We start from the raw sequence: 20430 nt of genomic DNA, 5'->3' as shown, positions 1-20430 counted from the left end.
TCTCTATTGAGGGGATTTTCATTTTTAAAAAAAAGAGAAGCAGAAATATCGAAGAGAGAGAGAGAGTACCTGTGCTTCGGCAGAGAGGCTGAGAGAGGGCGATGACTCGGTCGTTACTCGTGAGGGAGTGAGTGGGGAATGGGGTGGCGACAGTGGGTGGCGTCCCCTTCTCTGTTTTGAGTTTGATAAAAAGAACGAAGGAAGAAAGAAACCCAAGTGGCTAAATTACTAAGTTAGGGCATAATAAAAGGCATAAAAGACAAAAAAATGTTTGAGTCTTTTTTAGGTTTTTTAAAGAAATAATAAAAAATTAAAAACCAAAAAAAGGCATGGTACCGGCGGGTACCCGCGGGTTGACCCGACCCAACCCATGTTTTTGCGGGTTGGGTGGCCCACGGGTCAATTTTGGCGGGTCACTAAAACCCGGACCCGTGCCCGCAAATTTGAGGGTGGGTCGGGTCGACCCGCAGGTACGGGTCGGTTTTGCCAGGTCTAGTAACTCGGGTCGGGTTGGGTCGGGTTGAGGCCAACCCGACCCAACCCAAGGAACCCATTTTTCCAACCCAACCCGACCCAATCCGATGTCCAACCCGACTGGGTTCAACCCGACCCGATTTCCAATTCGGGCTAGGTCGGGTCGTGTCGACTCGATTTGATATGGTACCAATTGTTGACCACCTCAACTGAAGCCGGGTTGTTTTGGATTTTGGGAACCAATAGTGAGTCACCAATAATCAGTTTTTAACTCACAATCGGTTCTCAAAATCCAAAACAAACAGGGGCTAACAATTAACAAAGGGAAATTTTATCCGCACTACTATATTTTGATGATCACAATCCTCACTTGATTAAAGTACGGTATGGCCCGCACCATAGGATTATCCAAACCGTCCATTGCGGATTGTGGAGACTATTTCAATGTTGAAAAAGAAAAACACATATACAGAACTTCTTCAGATGGAACCCAAATTCGTGTTTCGAGTCGGGTCGAGTTGCTCGACACCCCAACCTGATTTCCAATTCGGGTTGATTTTTCCCAATCCAACCCAATTTGCGAAAAATCTTAACCGAACCAACCCAAATTTGGGTTGAACCCATCGAGTTCGGCTTGAACCCGACCCGCATGGGAACATCCAAGTAACAGCGATGGTTTCAAATTATATATAGTGCTAATGTCCTCACTGCCATATTTTATAATGCCATTACTCACCGTATTTTGATGATCGCACTCCTCACTTTATTACAAATGTACGGTATGGCCCGCACCATAGGATGATCCAAACCGTCCATTAGATGGGCCACTGCCTAAATAGGTTGTGCCCTAAAAATAATTTTCATAGGTTGAACCTGACCTTCCGATCTATAGAGGGTTATAGGTTGATCCAAACCGTCTATTTGATGGAACACAACATCAATCGGTTGTGCTCGTAAAATTATTTCCATAGGCTGATCGTAGCCCTCCAATCGATAGAGGTTTCCATAATTGTTGTTCCTCTTCAGGTGCTCGGCATCCGTCAATATTTTGTAAGTTGTCCCGAATGCGTCATATGACGTAGTTTTTTCGTCATTGTCATATGTCTATACATCTTTTTCGTAGTTTTTTCCATAATTGTCATAGACAGGTACCATATGTCCGTACTTTTCATATGCAATTGCTGATTGTACCCTCAAATCATTTCTCATCCAGACAAACTTCTAGCATCAAAATGACGTAAATGCCCCTAGCTAATAGGATACAGTAGGAGGTTTTTCTAAAAGAAGAGCATGGAATTATCATATGTAAATTATTTTTTGGGAACAATCAATTTATATTGTGGCCCATTGAATGGACGGTTTGGATCATCCTATGATACAGGGCGTACAATTCTTTTGAAAAATACTTGATTGTATTCCAAAAATCATTTCCATAGGATGATCCCAACATAGTTACAAGGTTTCCAAAATATGTCATTTATCTATAGATTATAGGGATGCGATCATCCTTTGGGAATGATCAAATGGACGGTTTGGATCATCCTATGGTGTAGGCCATAAAATATTCACTCCAATTTTTTATAGGCAAAAGTTGGGGTTTTGTGGGGACCCCTACCGGCTTATTAAAAAATAGTTCACTACATGGGCTTACACCATATATATTGTAACAAAAATTTTGTGACGAAGCTTGCAAACCAAAAACATATTTCTTACACTCCCTGTTAAAAAAAAAGAACTATTTAACTTACACCATAGGATGATCCAAACCGTCCAATTGATGTGCCACATCGTAAATAGGATGTTCCCAAAAAACACATTTCCATGCGATGATCCTAGCCTTGCAGTCTATAGAGGAACGGCATGTTTAGGAAACATTTATTGATTGGAGGGTTGTAATTATCCTATGGAAATGAATTTTGGCACACAACCTACTTACATTGTGGCCCATCAAATGTACGGTTTGGATCATCCTACTATGTAAGCCATACAGTACTTTTTGAAAAACAATACTCACTATAAGGACTTACACTATATATAAAAACTCTCATAATCACATCATTTCCCTCTAAATCATGGGGAAACGGGTCGAGTCAAAGTGACACGGAAAATTTTACGGGTCATTGGGCTTGGACCCGGCTCGGGGGTCAACCGGATTTTGACATATGTTTTTAAGATTTTTTTTCGTATAGGGATTTGCTAGCCACCTTCGCCGAGCGTACTTTTCTGCCTGTCGCCCATCCTTTGCTACAAAGATTGGTAGAAGTACGATTTGTGCAAAGGTGGCTATCAATAAATAATAATCATGCGGGTACTAAGTTTTAAATGAAAAATTACTGGAAAATGGAAGCAAAGCAGAAAAATTACAAAAAAAATACCAAATGAAGGTACTAAAATATGACAATTACGGCTAAAACTGCAAATAAAATTGAAAAATTATGACAATTACGGAACAAAAAAGGCATAAATGGAGAGGAGTCTTTTGTTAACTCATGGACAAGGGCATATGAGAAGCGGAAATGACGAAAAAGTAGTGCAAAAGGACATACGTGGGAGTTTTACGGAAATTAAAGCGGGATGCATAAGGCAATAGCATGAAAGAAGCTGACGATTTTTCAGGGATTTTCCCTTTTAGTAGTAAAGTATGAAGGATTGGAGTAAAGCTGTGCTCCTCAAATCCAAATCAATGTGATAACCTGAATCCAAATTTTATACGGTATGTTTTTTTTTCGAATGGAAAGAATTTTATATGTCGTACGTGTAAGCACTTATGGTCCAGCATTTTTCGAAAGTACGGTTAGGCCCTGTTTGGATTGCAAGAATGTTTTGGAAAAGTTTAAAAGGGAAAATATTTCTGAAATTTCCTAAAATAGAGAACTTGAACCTACCCTATTTAAATTTTATTTATAAGCGCCATCAATTTATGATGTTATTCTTCTAAATAAACCATAATTACATCATTTCCCTCTAAATAGTGGAAATAAAAAAATTTCCTAGGAAAAAAATTTCTGCCAGAAAAGCTTTTCTTCCAATCCAAACAGGGCATTATAGTCCTGTATTTTTTTCTAAAAATACTGTATGGCCACTTACATCTGCCAGAAAAGTTTATTGTTTCCCCTATAAGATCCCTTATGGACGCCATGTCGTCTCACATTGAGATTGCATGGCTAATATATTCCAACACAATTCCAATGGCTCTATGGAATAAATTTATGATGGAAAAGGATAGATTATCAAAATGCTTAGTTTTCCACATTACTTAAAAATCATAAAATTGGTCAGAGTATGCTATAACGGTCAGTGTGGACAATTTTTTTGAGCTCAAAGTCCTTTTGAGGAATGTTGTTTTCTTTTCTGTTTTGGAATTTTTTTTTTAAAAAGCGTCACAAAATTTCGGAATTTCTATCCGGAATTTCGACCGAGAGTACCAAATTTCGACCGAAATTTCAGTTCTTCGGAAGTCCGAAACCGGTATTGAAATCGTAATTTTAAACCTTGGTTGTAACCCTACAACCGGTATAGCCAGTGCGTATAGACCAGGAATTCATATATCCCCCCGTTTTTGCTTGCAACAGCCCCATTTAGTGGAAAATAGAAGTCTTAAATAATACCCTAGAGGGGCTCTCCTAAGTAAAAATGGGGCGAATATCACTTCTCTTTATATCTTTGAAAATGTGGACCCCACCAAAGTTGAAAAAAATAAATGTAAATCTACATGCGAAGACCATATACTTGTGCCCTATTTGTTCGAAATCCAAAAAAAATTGTTGGACCCAGTGCAACTAGGCCCTTCCCATAAAATCATCTCCATCGGATGATCCTAACCCTCTAATCTATTGATATATAAACCTCTAGATTGAAGAGTTATGATTATCCTATGGAGATGATTTTATGGGAAAGGCATATTTGCATCGGGGCCCAACAAATGAATGATTTGATCTTCGTACATGGTGGGTCCAAAGAATTTTATAATAAATAATTTCGGTTTCGTAATGCGTTTCGGTCTTATTTGAAATCGAAGCCGAAATTTCAAAATTTCGGGCGAAATCCGTCGAAATAAAGTTACGATGAATATCTCCTATAAAATTTCGACCGAAATTAGTTGAGTAATTTCGGCTGAAATTTTGGGAAAATATTAAGGGGCCATTTGGATACTCGGATTTTAGAATCTGGGATTTCTTCAAAATTGTAGCTAAAAGACAAGAGAAGAAGAGGACTAGCCGTCGTTTTTTGGCTTCCCGCCCTTCTTTCCGTTAGCAAGAGAGTAGCATATCCTCCCAAATTTCTAGGGTTTAGAAATCTCAAGATGCAGGAGAGATTTTTAAAACATGAATTTTGAACTTAAAATCCAAGAAACGTTGTAGGACAACATACAACAGCTTGGTCATGAATCGTTTACACTGTTTTCAAACTAAAAACCTGGATCCTAAAATCCTCATATCCAAATGGCCCCTAAATATTTATCAAAATCCAGATTTTTTGGGTGAAATCCCTGAAATTTAATAGGCCATGCGTCAAAGTCAGATTTAATAGCTTTTAATAGGAGATTTAATAGCTTTTTTCCGTAGAAAAGAGGGCTCTTTAAAATTGCGGGATAGAGGAGAGGCTGAAAGGTGGCACCACCACAGCTTAGAGGATTCCGCTTTGATAGGATAGGATAGGCAAAATTGCAAAAATAAAATTTGTGGGCCCAGTTGCAATCGGGTTAACGTGAGGTGAAAAATCACCAAAGTATGTTGTCTGGTATACTCAATCATACTATCATATATTGACACGAAGCGTCCATGTAATTCCAATTTGTCGTTTACCCTTGCATGAAATTCCAAATCTATTCATTTCGAAAGCATTTCGGTAGCCAGAAATTTCAAGGATTCTTCCACGTAGCCATCGAGATGGGTCCAAACCATTTCTTTGTCAAGGTTTAATTTTTCTCCTTCTCGCGTTGAAATTGCAGCCCTGTTTGAACTTTGAAGAAAACAAAGTAGAATGACACTATCATATCATTTGGCTTAATTCTTTGAATGCTGTTGCTTATTGACTAATTTTCAACTATGATACTTGGAGGAGCAAGTTCATAGAACCTACTCAAGTTTTGCATCCTATACATCTGGCTTTGATTTGTTGCAAGCCATCTATATAAATCCATCGAACCTACTCAAGCTTTGCATAGAAAACATCTGGGTTTGATTTGTTGCAAGCCATCTATATAAATCCCTACTCAAGTTTCACATTCCAACCATCTGGGTTTGATTAGTTGCAAGCCGGCCAGAGATATAGATCCACCAATATACCAGACTTGCACCAACAATTCAGAAACGAAAAGAGTGGAAACTAATTATGGGTCATAATTTCTCTTGCTTCTCAGTTTTTATGCCTCATCCAATGAAAGTAGCAGATGTACCTTCGCACTACGACATGTAGAAGATGGAGAAGAACGATTTGAAGACAGACAAAAATTTAGCAGATGTTTCCTCTCACTCTAAATTAGAGAAGATCGAGACCGTCGAGAAAAAGGAGAAGAACCTGAAGAGTGCTGCCATAGTCATGCCTCACTTTCCTTCATATTCACGTCCTTCACTTCTCTAACTTGGCATTATTTATAGACTGGAGAAGTGATCGTTTTACTAGTTATTTTTTCTCTCACTTTTGATCGAATTCTTTCATGCTTACTATGTAGTTTCCACATTCATTTATTATTTTAATTAATTCCATTCCATTTTGTAACATGACTTCATTCTTGCATCAGGATTTCTTATGCCCAATTTAATATAGTTCTTCTCTTAGTAGACACTTGAAAAGAGAAAGGAGAGCTCAGGGTTTCTATGTACAAACCATCTCACATATTAAGGGGCCATTTGGATACGCGGATTTTAGAATCCAGGTTTTTAGTTTGAAAACAGTGTAAAAGAGGGTTCATGATCAAGCTGATGTATGGCAGCGTTTCTTGGATTTTAAGTAAGAAAACCAGGTTTTAGGAATCTCAGGATGGGGTAGATGTTTCTAAAACCTAGTTTTCTTACTTAAAATCCAAGAAAAGCTATCACGACAGCATACAACAGCTTGATCATGAACCATCCTTTACACTATTTTCAAACAAAAAAACCTTGATTCTAAAATCCACGTATCCAAACCGCCCCTTTTCCAATATTTATCTTTCATGCCAAAATAAAATTTGAGGAAATATCGATTGGGCAACCACATCTTCCTCCGGCGAATCATTTTCTGGAGTTGTGGGGAGAAGACTATTTAGAGCACTTATTTGGATAAGACTCTTTGTCAAATAGGATGCTTAAAATCATGGCAGCTTGATTTCATTAATGTTAGCGCCGTATCAAATTCGACCCAATTTTCACTTGTTCTTGTTGAATTTTGGGTTTGAGTTTTGTCTATAAGTGGATTTATATCAATGGCTTGCCAATTATAATCATACCCAGATGCTTGGTGTGTAGAATTGATAATCTAATAACAAACGACAAAACAGATAAGGAAGAAATTTGATATGATCATGGGAAACATCTATTTTGTTTGCTTAGAACGGTAGAATTTAAGAACAAAAATACGTTAACAGAAGAAGTTTTTTGGAGGAAGACTACAAATGCTTAAGTTTTTATTTCTTCTTTCATATATCCCAAGATTCTCAACAAATAGCTCAATCATCCTTTAGATAAATAAATTAGTACATCCAAATTCCATGAGACCAAATGCATGCAACATCCTTACTCCTTACCCAGGTTTATTTTCATCAAACCTTGATTGGTAAATCAGGAAATTTGTGACGGCAGTGTAGTCAATTCGCTATAAACCATGGGTTTTTAGGTATAAATATACTTATTAAGCTGTAATTCACATCTAATCTCTACAAAGGAAACTCTAGAGGGAGGAAGGGCCGGAGAAAACCTTGGAGAAGGATAAGCTTTGGAACATATAGTGATTGGGCAGGATCAATTGATGATATGAAAAGTACTTCATGATATGTATTTTTTCTTGGATCAGATGCCTTCTCACGGTCGTCAAAGAAACAAAGCATTGTTGCTCAGTCATCCGCAGCAGAAGCAGAATACGTGGCAGCATCAAGCACTACAAGCCAAGTGATTTCGTTAAGATGAATACTTGAAGATTTTGGCCACCAAAAAGAAAAAGCAACCACTATCTTCTGCGACAACAAGTCTGCCATTGCAATTGCGAAAAATCCAGTATTTCATAATCGGACAAAGCACATTTCTATAAAGCATCACTTTATCCGCGAAGTTGTGGCAAACGGGGAGATCAAATTGAATGTTGTTAGACTTGGAAATTATGGTTTTCATATAAGTGTGACATGAGAAGTGAAATTATGGTTTTCATTTAAGTGTGTCATGAGAAGTGCGTATGTAAAGTCAATATAAACAGTTGTATGCCTTCATTTGAGGATTAAGTGAAAAAAAAAAAGAGTTAAGAAAATTTCATAAATTTCAGTTTCTCTCTTTCTCCTTCCTCGAGCTCTGCACTTGCAACTCATCTTACTTTAACAAATAGGATAAAAGGAAATTTTCTACCAGAGTTTAGATTAAATGTCACAAATTGTATGAAATTATTAATAATAAAAAAAATGAACCCAAGAACTACATAGTATAGTACAGTTCGATGGACTTCAAATAAAAGAGAAAATAAGTAAAAAACTGGTAAACAGATCGCCACCAATATCTAAACTCTCTCTCTCTCTCTCTCTCTCTCTCTCTCTCTCATCCAAATTAGTATATTCAGTATATACACCTTTGAACAAGGAGGAAAACTGATGCCAAATTAGCGAAGAGAGGGACTAGAATATGATGGAAATTAAGTGTGGCACAACTATGGCAGCACTCTGGATGCTCTTCTTCTCCTTATTCTCGGCCCTCCATCGTTGCTACATTGAAGTGATGTGAAACCTCATCTACGCTCATGTCCCCATTCTTCTCATTCTTCTCCTTCAAGTGAACATCAGCTACTAAACAGGAGGAACTACAACTCATTTTCCACTCTTTTGCTCTTCAGTTGTGAGTTTCAATTTGGACGTAGGTGGATTTATATAGTTGCTTGCCCACATGTTTAGAAACCATAAAACTTGAGTAGGATAGACATACTTGCTGCCCAAGTGTTAGAGTTGAAAATTAGTCAACAAACAACAGCATACATAGAAGGCAAATGAAATGATGGAGCCCACTGCATTTGAAACGCTGTAGGACAACATACAACAGCTTGATCATGAACCCTCGTTTACACGTTTTCAAACTAAAAACCTGGATCCTAAAATCCTCATATCCAAATGGCCCCTAAATATTTATCAAAATCCAGATTTTTTGAGTGAAATCCCTGAAATTTCGTCCATAAACGAAATTTCGACCAAAATAAATGACGATTTCGAGTATTCTCATTTTCGATTTCGTTCTCGACCGAAACCCGAAATTTCGGATTTCGGTCAAATTTAAAATCTTGGTCACAGGACAATTGTAGTACTTTCATTTGTTAGGCTTTCCCAAAAAATTTATCTCTATGGGGTGATTCCAACTTTTCAATCTGCTATATGGTGTATTCTGAATATACATCGGACGGTTAGGATCATCCTTTGGAGATGATTTTTTGGGGGGAACTTATTTATATCAGGGCCCAACAAAATGAATGGTTTGGATCTTTAAAGAAGTTGGGCCTAAGTGATTTTTTATTAAAAAAATACGCTTTATGTCCACACATGAGAAATTATAGGTTGGAAGGCCTTGCATGCGTGTGCAGCCCAAAAATACAATGGTCCCCACATTTTTTGGGTGATCCAAACTATTAATTTGTTAGGCCCTGACATAGATAGGGCGTGCTCAGAAAATCTTCTCGGATGATCCTAACCCTCTGATCCATGGACATTTCTATATGTACCGTCAATTTGAAACCTACACAAATATCATCCTATGGAAAAGATTTTTACGGCACATCCTATCTATCTCAGGGCCCTATAAATGAATGGTTTGGATCACCCAAACAACATGGGGCCATTTTATTTTTGGGCTGCACGAGCACGCAGGCCACCCACCGTGTATGATCTCGTGCACAAGTGGACACTTGTTTTTAACTCATTAAAAATGAATAAAATAAAAAAATGAAGTTTAGGGGTTCGGATTCGGTTCTGTTGGAGTTGCCCGGGGCCTCAACCCTAACCCGATCCAATTTCAGTTTGGGTTGGCTTTTTTCAACCCTAGTTCGACCCAATTTTTTGAAAGCCGAAACCAACCCAACCTAAAACGAGTTGAACCCTGCTCACACCTAATTTTGGAGCACGACTCATCTATAATTCAGTAATTGGACCACATGGCTAATTATCATGGAACAAGCGACTACCATCTAATACCTAAAATAATAAAGGGAGGGGGTGTATCTATCAAAGAAAGAGGGTGAAGAGTAATATCCCTTACTTCTATACTTTTCTCAATCACAAAACTGACCTTATCTTCCTAATTGGAAACAAGGGATTCGCTAGGGACTTTTACGCAAAGGCATTTTGCAGATGGCTGTTGCAAGAGAGAGCAGCCACCTCATATGAATTGAACGAATAACACAAAATCTGCGGAAAAGTGAACATGTGTGGCTGCTCTCTCGTGCATCAGCCAGCGGTGAAATGTTTCTGCGCGAAAGTCCCTAGCAAATCATTGGAGTCCCAATAATTTTTCTAAGAAGATATTATTTGTCATGAGTAGAATGGGGCAAACTAAAATTCACGTCATTAGCAAGGACCGACTTGCAAGGCTAAAGACTCCCAAGTGATTGAATGATAGCGAAGTAGTATAGTGAGAGACTCCTGAGTGATTGATTGATAGCAAAATAGTATAGTGAGGGAACGGTGAAAAGAACCCAATCATAGGTAAAATAGAACAAGAACCATTGAGACATGAGCCTTCAATGTTAGGTGCCTCTACGGGTCCCACTTGGGCTAGAATAAATTAGTTTAGATTTATTAGTTGGTTGGATTTGCTTTGTAATTGTTTGTGATATGTAGAGTTTTAAAGATAATGATTATCTAGATTAGGGATTTTCTACAAATAACTTGTGCTTAGCTTTTCTTGAGGAATGAAGAAATTTATCCCCAAATTGTGTTTTTGCACAGAAAGGAGGAACGACCCTTCCCTCGAAGCGGGTTAAGAGGCCGATCTTTTCTCTGAGAAAATTAATCCGTTGCGAACCGATCTAGCTTCGTAACAAGTGGTATCAGAGCCATCGATCTTGCATCATGGCTGCTCCTTCGGAGTGTTGGGAATCCATACGTGGAGATCTTGAGAATATCCAAGCACTCGTTTTGGAAATGATGGAAGGACATCAACGGTTTGTGGAATGCTTGAACAAAATCGGGACAACGATCGAAAAGGCGTGCACGGTGAAAAGGAAACGACGAAACGGAAAAAGAGGACAAAAGAAGAAGATAGAAAAAATTCAACTAGAAGAAAAGGCAAAAAAGCATCGACGCCGTTAATCTTTCACTATCAACCACCATCGAAAAGATCTTCACTCCTAGCCATCCGTGCATCAACATTCCAATCATTCCAAAAGGACAAAAAAACACAACAAATGAGCTTTGATGAATAATACGGTGAGAATCGTTTGAGGATGGAGCTGCCGCGACCATTGGCGATGACATACGAAATGATGACGAATCGCAAGACAAAGAGAAAAAGAAAATGAGGGAGATAGAAAAAGACTTTTAAAAAATGCGCAAGATCTGATTTTTTACCAATTGATCTGTGCTTATTCTCCAACCTTGGGGACAAGGTTGATTCCAAGAGGGGAGGAATGTTACGTGCCTCTATGGGTCCCACTTGGGCTAGAATAAATTAGTTTAGATTTATTAGTTGGTTGGATTTGCTTTGTAGTTGTTTGTGATGTGTAGGAGTCTTAAAGATAAGGATTATCTAGATTATGGATTTTCTACAAATAACTTGTACGTAGCCTTTCTTGAGGAATGAAGAAATTTATCCCCAAATTGTGTTTGTGCATAGAAAGGAGGAACGACCCTTCCCTCGAAGCGGGTCAAGAGGCCGATCTTTCATCTGAGAAGATCAATCTGTTGCGAACAGATCTAGGTTCGTAACATCCAGTCTCTTACGTTTCAACCAAGTCCTTTGCCTTTTATCACTTCACTCCTCCCCGTGATCATTTTGAGGTTTTGGAGTGTTCTAGACGATGCGAGGAAAGACTATAAATTACAAAGAAAATTGATGGTGCTTATAAAAAGCACTTACATGATAAACATAGAAATAAATTACGATAACTATGGGAAGGAGATATGTGTAGAATATTCTAACCTAATTACTAATCAAACCTAGTTTCCTAATCTATCTAGGTTACCTCTACTAGCCAACTTGTCTAGTATAATAAGATGATCCAACGGTGAGATGTCCACGTAATCCACCAATGAGATCTTATGAGATCTCACATATTCTAACATCTTGCCCTGAAGATGAATCCGATATTGGCCTCCACTACCATTGGTATGCTCTTGGGCACTAATAATTGTGATCTGTGTTTTTAGAACTAAGTGCTCACGGGAAATCCAAGAACTTTTGCCAAATAATAGGAAGAGGTGGAAATGGATCCCTAGGATAAGTGGTGGTCATATCTATTGGAGGACCACTCACCCACTCAAAATGTCTCCCACTCGTTCATTTCTGGCTCCACTACTCTCTTTATGTGGTTAGATTGACTCGTTTTCTCGAGGGTTATATTTGTTCACAAGTCTCTATCAATCAGGTGTATTTCACTTTTCAATTTCCGTTCACGCAGCTAGAGCTCAGCTGGATGGATCAAGACCTTCTTTGAGATGTGGACCACGATTTGAATTCATTTTTTGTAGTCACATTGACTTGATTGCGAGAATATAAGACGATGGAGATTACTTTTGAATACTTTTGGTTTGGATTTTGCTGATCTCTTCTTAGAGATAATGGTGTCAATTGCCCGGATTCATGGGCTAAGCGGATCCATCATCCATAGAGATAATGGTGTCAATTGCCCGGATTCATGGGCTAAGCGGATCCATCATCCATGTAATGGGATACTATATGGATTTGGGTTATTCATTTTTTGTACAAACCTATGATTTAGTCTGGCTCATTAACACCCCTACTTAGAAAGTCCACTGGTGTTGGTGTTATGTGTGGACAAGTTGGCACCATCCGTTCCTTGGAATTTTATTTTTCAGTGGAAACCATTCATTTCCATAATTTTCTTTTCCTCACATCCAAATACCTCGAATTATTTTGATTTAGGGACAATCAATCAGAGAAGTTTATAACAAAAGAGGGAAAGTGATATGTTTGCCCCATTTGTTTTTTACTTGAGACATTCCCCTCTAGTGTATTTATGACTGCTCTTTTCCATGGAATGGGGCTGTCTTTAAGAAAAAAGGGGCGAATATATCATTTCCCAAGTAACAAAATGCATTCCAACATTGTCACATTGCAATTTATAACACAAATTCAGTTCCTTACCTCTTTACAAAGACAAGTTGTAAAAAATTTACACTACCAAGTTTATCAACATACAAATTTACAGCCACCCTTTGACATCTGAGAAAACGGTTTCTACACACTAGCGTCGATAAGTTATCTACACACTAGCTTAAAATATCATGTAGGGCATATTGTTTGGGTGATCCAAACCATTCATTTGATTGGACCTCATATAGATGGGGTGTCCATAAAAATTCAGCTCCATAGGATCATCCCAACCTTATGATTTGTGGAGGTAAAATGGACGTGTGTACAAACCTTCACAAATCTGTCTATTTTTTGCCTCCAGGTTCGAAGGGTTAGGATGATCCTCTGAAGCTGATTTTTTGGGTACACCCTATCTATGTGAGGGCTCATAAAATGAATGCTTTGGATCACACAAAGCAATGTGGGTCCCCACTGTATTTTAAGCTAGTGTGCAGATAACTTAACTACACTATTGTAGAAACTGTTTTCTCTTGATATTTTCCCCTCCCCATTTACCCCTCTCCACCCGCACGAGCTCCCCAAAACCGCGTCAGATGTCAAAAGTACCACTTCCAGCACGTGACATTACGCGAAGTCAAAGCTAAACGGCTAAACCTCACGTGCCATCATTCGACCCGGCGCACGTTAGCCCCGAGACAGAGAATCCCACAAAGTTGCGCACTGCCTCCTCGAAAACCCTACCCTCCTCTTCCCCAAATCATAAACCACCTCAAAACCCTGCTGCTGAAAGTTCCCCAGAGTCGCCGCCGGACCACCGCCGGAATCCGGCAACTCTCCGGCGTTCATCAACAACAAACACCCAACTTTCCTATTTTGCCCTCCGACTTCCCTCTTAAACCCCAAAAAGTAATTCCTCCTCGGCAAAACCACGCTCGCGTTCCCACCAAAATGAAAAACAACCTTAGGCACTTTCGTCACTTTCTCCTCTTCATAATAATAACACGGCCCAAGCCCAGTCTCCGCCTCAACCTCAGTGGCTCTTTCGTGATTAACCCTCATCCCAAGGTCAAACTCCTCAGCCACTTTTTCATACATCTCTGCCGGAAGCATAGTAAAAGTGGTGCCACTATCAACCACGACCCCACCATTTCCGTCTTTACTCACCCGCCGGAGATTCTTCATCGCCGGTAATATCTTCCCTCCGACAGAAATACCCTCTAGTCCGACACAATAAAAATATGGGTATTTAGGGTTGTGGAGCATAGGCGTATACACGAATTCTCCGTGTATAAGCTCATCGGAAGACCGGCCGAGAATAAGCGGGCTCGGCCGGTGGAGCAGGCCGGCGTCAAAGGAGTGAGATATTAAACAGTAGGAGAATTGGGTTCCGATTGCGAGTTGGGCCGGGAGGGAAAGGAGCCCGGGTCCGAACCCGGCCACGCCTACGGGCTCAGCCAAGGCCGAGTGGGCGCACCCAAAAGTGAAATTATGAAGTTGAAAGTCTGATTTTGATGTGGGGATAGAGAGGTTGGCTTGTCGGAGTCCAGCAATCAGGCTACCATCACCATATGCATAATAAAAAGGCGGGCAACGGTGGGAATAACAATCAGAGGTCTCGATAATTTCTAATGGGCATCCGGCGATAGCGCAGAGATCGGAGGGGGATTTAGAGGAGTGAGCGGCGGAGCAAGCGGGGGAGTTACAAGGGATGAAGGGGGTGGAATGGGGAATAAGAGGGGGGTTTAAATTGGGTTTTCCTTCACAGAGGATACATTCGAAAGGTTCGCAAGGGAACCAGACGAGATCACTACCTGTGTCCATGTAGAGATTGAGGGATTGAGAGTTGATTGAGAGGGAGAGTGTGTAATCGCTTCCGGATGAAAGGGGGAGGGAGATTTGACGGTGGGGATTTCGGTGGCGGTGGAATCGTGCGGTTGAGTGGGTAGATGAGGTTTTGAGAAGGTGGTGGGTTTGGGTTTGGGTTGTGAGGGTTTTGGAGAGAGTGTGAGTGAGAGGGAGAAATAGATGAGAATAAATGGGGAGGGATTGAAGAGAAATGATTGTGAAGAGGATGTATAGAGTAGAAGAAGCCATGGAATTTGTTGAATTGAGAAAGAAAAATGGGGACAAGTGAAAGAGGGGAGAGTTGTGTGGTTTTTAAAAGAGTTGGGTAGGACTTAGGAGAGGACGAAGGTTCTGGTTGTGGGCTTGTGGGGTTTTAATTGAGACAGAGAGAGATTAATTGCTCCTTCATAATCATCATTTTTGAATTTTAATGTGGAGTTGGGAGATAGCTCTTGGGTAAGGATAACACTCCCGTGTACGTTAGAGGCACCCAGTCTTTTCAAAATTTCAATTTATTGGTTGCCTCACCTTGTGACCTTGGTCTGAAGGACACCTGTGTTCCATTCAATCTGGGGGATTTGCTGGGGGGCGAAAACCATTTCACGGCTGATTTTTGCATTTGAGAAAAGCCACATAGGCTCACTTTCCAGCACATTTTGTCTTATTCAATTAATTCATCTGATGTGGCTGTTCCTTTATGCAAAAGTCAGCTGCAAAATGGATTTCTCCGAAATTGCCTAGCAACTCCCATCAGAACAAACCATTGCTGTAATCCCCACTGTAGATGTGTCCCACATTGAAAAATTGAAGCCTCTAATTTGAACTAGAAGTGAGATTTTCCAAAAAAAAAATGCACCAGTCAATAAGGATGCCAATGGATGGATTTCAGGTCGGACCCACCTACATCTGGGTCAAGATTCAAAATAATTCCGGACGTTAGGTTATTGATTTAACAGACAAGTTTAAAATCCAATTGTTGCTATCAAATCCTGTTCATTAATGATATTTAAATTAGGGCAGTGATAAATCGACCCCCTAAAATGATAATCGACTCTCTCCTTTCTCTCTCTCTAACCCAGAGGAGAGATAGGGAAGTGATATTTACGCCCCTTTTGATCACCAGGGACACCCAACGCCAATGCACGTGGCAATTAAAACCACTGGAATCTTCTGATGTCAACTACGTTAGCCCCCCTTTAGCCATTGATACACTCGCATTGGGTGTCCCTAGTGATCAAAAGGGGCGTAAATATCACTTCCCTTAAGTTATTGGGATCAATTTGACCGTTTGAGTCCGTTGACACCCTTACCCAAGAGAGGGAGGATTGTAGTGGTGTAATCAGGAATTAGAATTGGCATCCTATTCCAATTCTCCTATAAATGAAAGAAATTTTTTTAAAGCTATTGATGTTGGCTTCTACGCTTGTTCAGATAATTACACTAACTCGCCTCGTCTGTTGCAATCTAAACAAAGCTCAAAGGTTATTAGAATTTCCAAAAAGCTCTGCGAAGCCGGTTAAAAACGAAAAGACAAGTCGAGCTTCCTACATTATTAAAATATTGCATTCCCAATATGAGTAGCTAAAATTTAATTAAAAAAAATCCAGTAAAGATTGCATTCCGACCAGAGTGGAATTAGAATACCACCTCTTGCAGCGGAAAACATATTCCGATATTTCTTCCCTTTTCATTATACCCCAGAGTCACATTAGGCCCACGATTCATGTTTTATCCTAGATCAATTTAAAATGGACCAATTACCAATGGGGGACAAACATTAGGCAAAATTATCAACAGGACCCATACTTTTCAAAAATTATCAAAAGAGGACAAAAGAGGTCTTGTCAGTAAAAGCTGGACGAAAATGCCCTTTGGCATTTACAACACGTTTTGACCTTGGTTTTTTCCTTCTTCCCTCTTCTTTTACTTTTCCATTATCACCTTTTTTTATTTTTTACTCTACCAGTCATCTTCCTCCTTGTTCAGCCACCATTGTTGGTGGCAAATCTTGAAAACTTGAATGTTGAGTTCTTACCATCTATCTCTTTGTATTTAGGTTTTGTTTTTAGGGTTTTCCACTATTTTTCATTCATCTGTTTTTTATTTATCTTGTTTAGGGTTTAAGCTATTTTTTTAGGGTGAGTTCTGGAGATAATGCATAGATGGCTTCACTCACTTTTTTGGAAGACAAGTGGCTGTATAAGAAAAAGTAGATGTAATACATGAATGGATGGCTACACATTTTTTTATTTACTTAATTTTTTTTTTATAATACACAAATTGGGATGTAATCCATGAAGCACATTTAATGAAAACAACATCCATTTCTTTTGTTATTTCTATCATGAGCAGAATTGTAATGCCATTAGAAGAGTTGCTATAGGCAGGGGGTTTTGTAGCAGAAGGGGTTTATCAACTCTCTGGAAGGGGGTTAGTAACTCTTAAAAGTAGCGTTACCAATTTTCGAAAGGGCTTATCAAGTGCATGAAAATTGGCCGAGAGTTCTGGAGTTTTGTAAGAGGGTTTTCAAGTCTCTAGGAATGGGATTATCTAGTATAAAAATGGGGTTACCAATTTCTGAATGGGCTTATCAAGTGCTAGAAAATTGGCCGAGAGTTTTGGAGTTTTGGAAGAGGGTTTTCAAGTCTCTAGGAATGGGGTTACTAATTTCCGAATGGGGTGATCAAGTCCTTGAAAATTGGCCAAGGATACTAGAGTTTTGGAAGGGGGTTTTCAAATCTCTGGGATTGGGGTTATCTAGTATAAAAAATTAGGTTACCAATTTCTGAATGGGCTTATCAAGTCCTTGCAAATTGGCCGAGGGTACTAGAGTTTTGGAAGGGGTTTTCAAGTCTCTAGGATTGGGGTCATCAAGTATTAAAATGGGGTTACCAATTTCTGAATGGGCATATCAAGTCCCTAAAAATTGGCCGAGGGCACTAGAGTTTTGGAAAGGGGTTTTCAAGTATTTGGGATTGGAGTTATCTAGTATCAAAATGGGGTTACCAGTTTATGAATGAGCTTATCAAGTCCCTTAAAATTGCCCAAGGGTACTGGAGTTTTGGAAGGGGGTTTTCAAGTCTCTTGAGTTGGGGTTATCTAGTATCAAAATGAGATTACCAAATTCCGAATGGGCTTATCAAGTCCCTTATGAACACGTTTTTACTTCCTGTTTTTTTTTCACTCATTCATTTTTACGTTTTTTTTCTTTCTACCGTACGATTCATCTTCCTCATCCTCCATTGAAAGGGAGAAGGAGAAATACAAAACCCTAAAACAAATGAAAAACAAAACCTAGATATAGAGAGAGATGGGAATGAACTCACGTTTCAAGTTTTCGAGCTTTCCCTCCTCCAATGGTAGCTAAAATGATGAAGAAGATGACTGGTAGGGCAAAAAAAACAAGTTGAAAATGGAAAAGTGAAAAAAAAAAGAGGGAAAGAAGAGGGAAAATTGGAAAAGCAAAATGTGTTGCTTAAGAAAAGGGCATTTTCGTCCAGCTTTTAATGACAAGACCTCTTGTGTCCCTCGTTGATAATTTCTGAAAAGCATGGGTCCTGTTGATAATTCCACCTAATTTTTGTCCCCATTGGTAATTGATCCATTTAAAATTTTAGATTATGTGGGACCCACGTATGAGCAACAGATGGATACGAGCGGGGTCCCACAATTCAGACACGAGGGTAGGCAGTCATTTCATTAAAATAGCAAGGGCAATTTTGGTAAAAAGAGAAGATAGAAACTTATAGGGAGAACCTTCAGCTTGCCCGACAGCTGGTAGTACCGACGGGGTCTAAGTACGCCACGTCATCTGGTAATCCAAAACAAAGTGGGGCCCATTTTCGTTAGATATTTGTGCCAGCTGGCACTCCAAAGTGGGGCCCATTTTTGGGGTTTTGATTCACCTAGATTCTCTTTCTCTCCTCCCCCGAATAAGACAAAAGAGCGTGTCATTGGTGACTGAAACCGGAGACTATTAGAAATTCAGAGGACACAGCTGTTATGTGGGCCCCCATACCAAAGCCCGCCTTTCTTGGTCATAATCTTTCCCTTTCATTTCACGTATTAGCCATGGGTGTTTGCTTTTACATAAAGATGGAAAAGGCCCATGCCATGATTACGTAGTTAGTCGTTTTCCTAGATTGAAATTACTGTTTTACCCTTGGCTCTTGTCTTATCTACTCATTGACCTGCTATTTGCCACGTAATTGATTTCCAGCTGGAAAACGACACGTGGGCTTTTTACACGATGATGGCATTTCATGAAATTTAAGACCTGCGATAAGCTGTTTTTGTATTCCTGTCTATCATTAATCTCAGTTTCAAAAATAATTTCATAGAATAATCCAAACTCTTCTGGCCGGTTTCAATTCACGGATTTTAGAATTTTGGATTTACTCAAAATTGTAGATGGGGGAGGAGAGAATAAAGAGACCAATCGCCGTTTTCTGATTCATCGCCCTTAGGAGATCGTCCCATGTTTCCAAGTTTTAGAAATCTTAAGATGCAGGAGAGATTTCCCTCTAAAGCTTGGATTTCTCACTTAAACTTCAAGAAACACTGTCAGGACATCGTATGATAGCTTGGTCATGGACCCTCCTTTACAATGTTTTCAAACTAAAACCTAGATTCTAAATGCCAAGTATCCAAACATCTCCTTGATAATGTAAATAAGCTGCACCCAGTAAATCATCTCCATAGGATGATCCTAACCCTCGATCTGTAGACGGACTGCGGATCAACTTATGCGATATACGGAGTATAACCTATTTATACTGTGGCAGATCCGAGGGTTAGGATCATCCTATGGAGATGATTTACAGGTGCAACCTATTTACGTAGTGGCCCAACAAATGAATGGTTTGGATCATTCCATGAAGTGGGCCCACAGTACTTTCTACAAAATACTGGACTTCATGAGCACACAACACATTAAACCGTGCCATGATTAGTGCATCACCGTGGATTAATTAAACAAATAAAAAGTAGGTTATTATGGTGGGCCCAGGTCACATCACCTATCCATATTTAAGAGGAGATGGGTTGGTATAGAGACTTTGCAGAGACTATGGCTTGATGGAGAAGTAAAGGAAGGGGTATCCACCTCGCAGTTCATGATTGGATTTCTTTTCTTTTATTATCTTTAGCCGCCCTCCTTTTCATCCTTCTTCACATGTTTTTTGTGAGGGAAAAAAGCCTCTTGGATCTCGTGAAGTAAATCAAAACCCTCTGTTTTTAGATATCATTCTCGTGAAGTAAATGTAAGGAAGATTTTACACTCCAAAATTGTTAAAGAGTTTAACTTCTTCATATCTTCTGTTCACGTCGAAATCTCTTCTTACAGGAACAGCTTATTCGAGGATTTCTATCCCCATTGAGAACAGCCTCACTATGTAACGATGTCTATAATCTAATTGAGTGAGAATGTTTTAGTTATAGTAATGTATGAGTGTCTTATTATTAAGGATAGAAGCTAATCTTATAAAAAACTACTGTTAGACCAAAAATCGGTAACAGGTACAGCAGTGGCGTAAGAGCTGAGAGCGAGCGACGAGGGAGGTTGAGTATGAGTCCTGCGGTGAGTGCTTAGTCCTGCACAAGGCAAGCGAGGTCAGAAGACCAGACCGGGTTTTACTCCGGACAGGCCCTTCGACACTCAAGTCAGTATGAGCAGGAGTGA

General features: G+C 39.5%; 2 protein-coding genes across 2 annotated transcripts in view; both read right to left on the bottom strand.

The window, feature by feature from the left end:
• Positions 1 to 222, bottom strand: part of LOC143885013 (P-loop containing nucleoside triphosphate hydrolases superfamily protein) — a 29094-nt gene extending 28872 nt beyond the window's left edge. The window contains exon 1 of the mRNA XM_077388955.1: positions 70 to 222. The gene's annotated coding sequence lies outside the window, so the exon portion shown is untranslated. The remainder of the gene's footprint in view (positions 1 to 69) is intronic.
• Positions 223 to 12930: 12708 nt separating this feature from the next.
• Positions 12931 to 15215, bottom strand: LOC143885012 (Eukaryotic aspartyl protease family protein). Its single transcript, XM_077388954.1, has one exon. It carries the CDS (start codon positions 14997 to 14999, stop codon positions 13590 to 13592), a length of 1410 nt encoding a protein of 469 aa, XP_077245069.1. The 5' UTR covers positions 15000 to 15215; the 3' UTR covers positions 12931 to 13589.
• Between the last annotated feature and the right edge of the window lie 5215 nt (positions 15216 to 20430).

Source organism: Tasmannia lanceolata, unplaced genomic scaffold, assembly GCF_043159265.1.
Source record: "Tasmannia lanceolata isolate RefF3 unplaced genomic scaffold, GAP_Taslan_0.1 ptg000008l, whole genome shotgun sequence".
NCBI lineage: Eukaryota > Viridiplantae > Streptophyta > Magnoliopsida > Canellales > Winteraceae > Tasmannia > Tasmannia lanceolata.
Note: the sequence above shows the minus strand (reverse complement) of the source record. Positions and strands in the feature narration are given on the sequence as shown.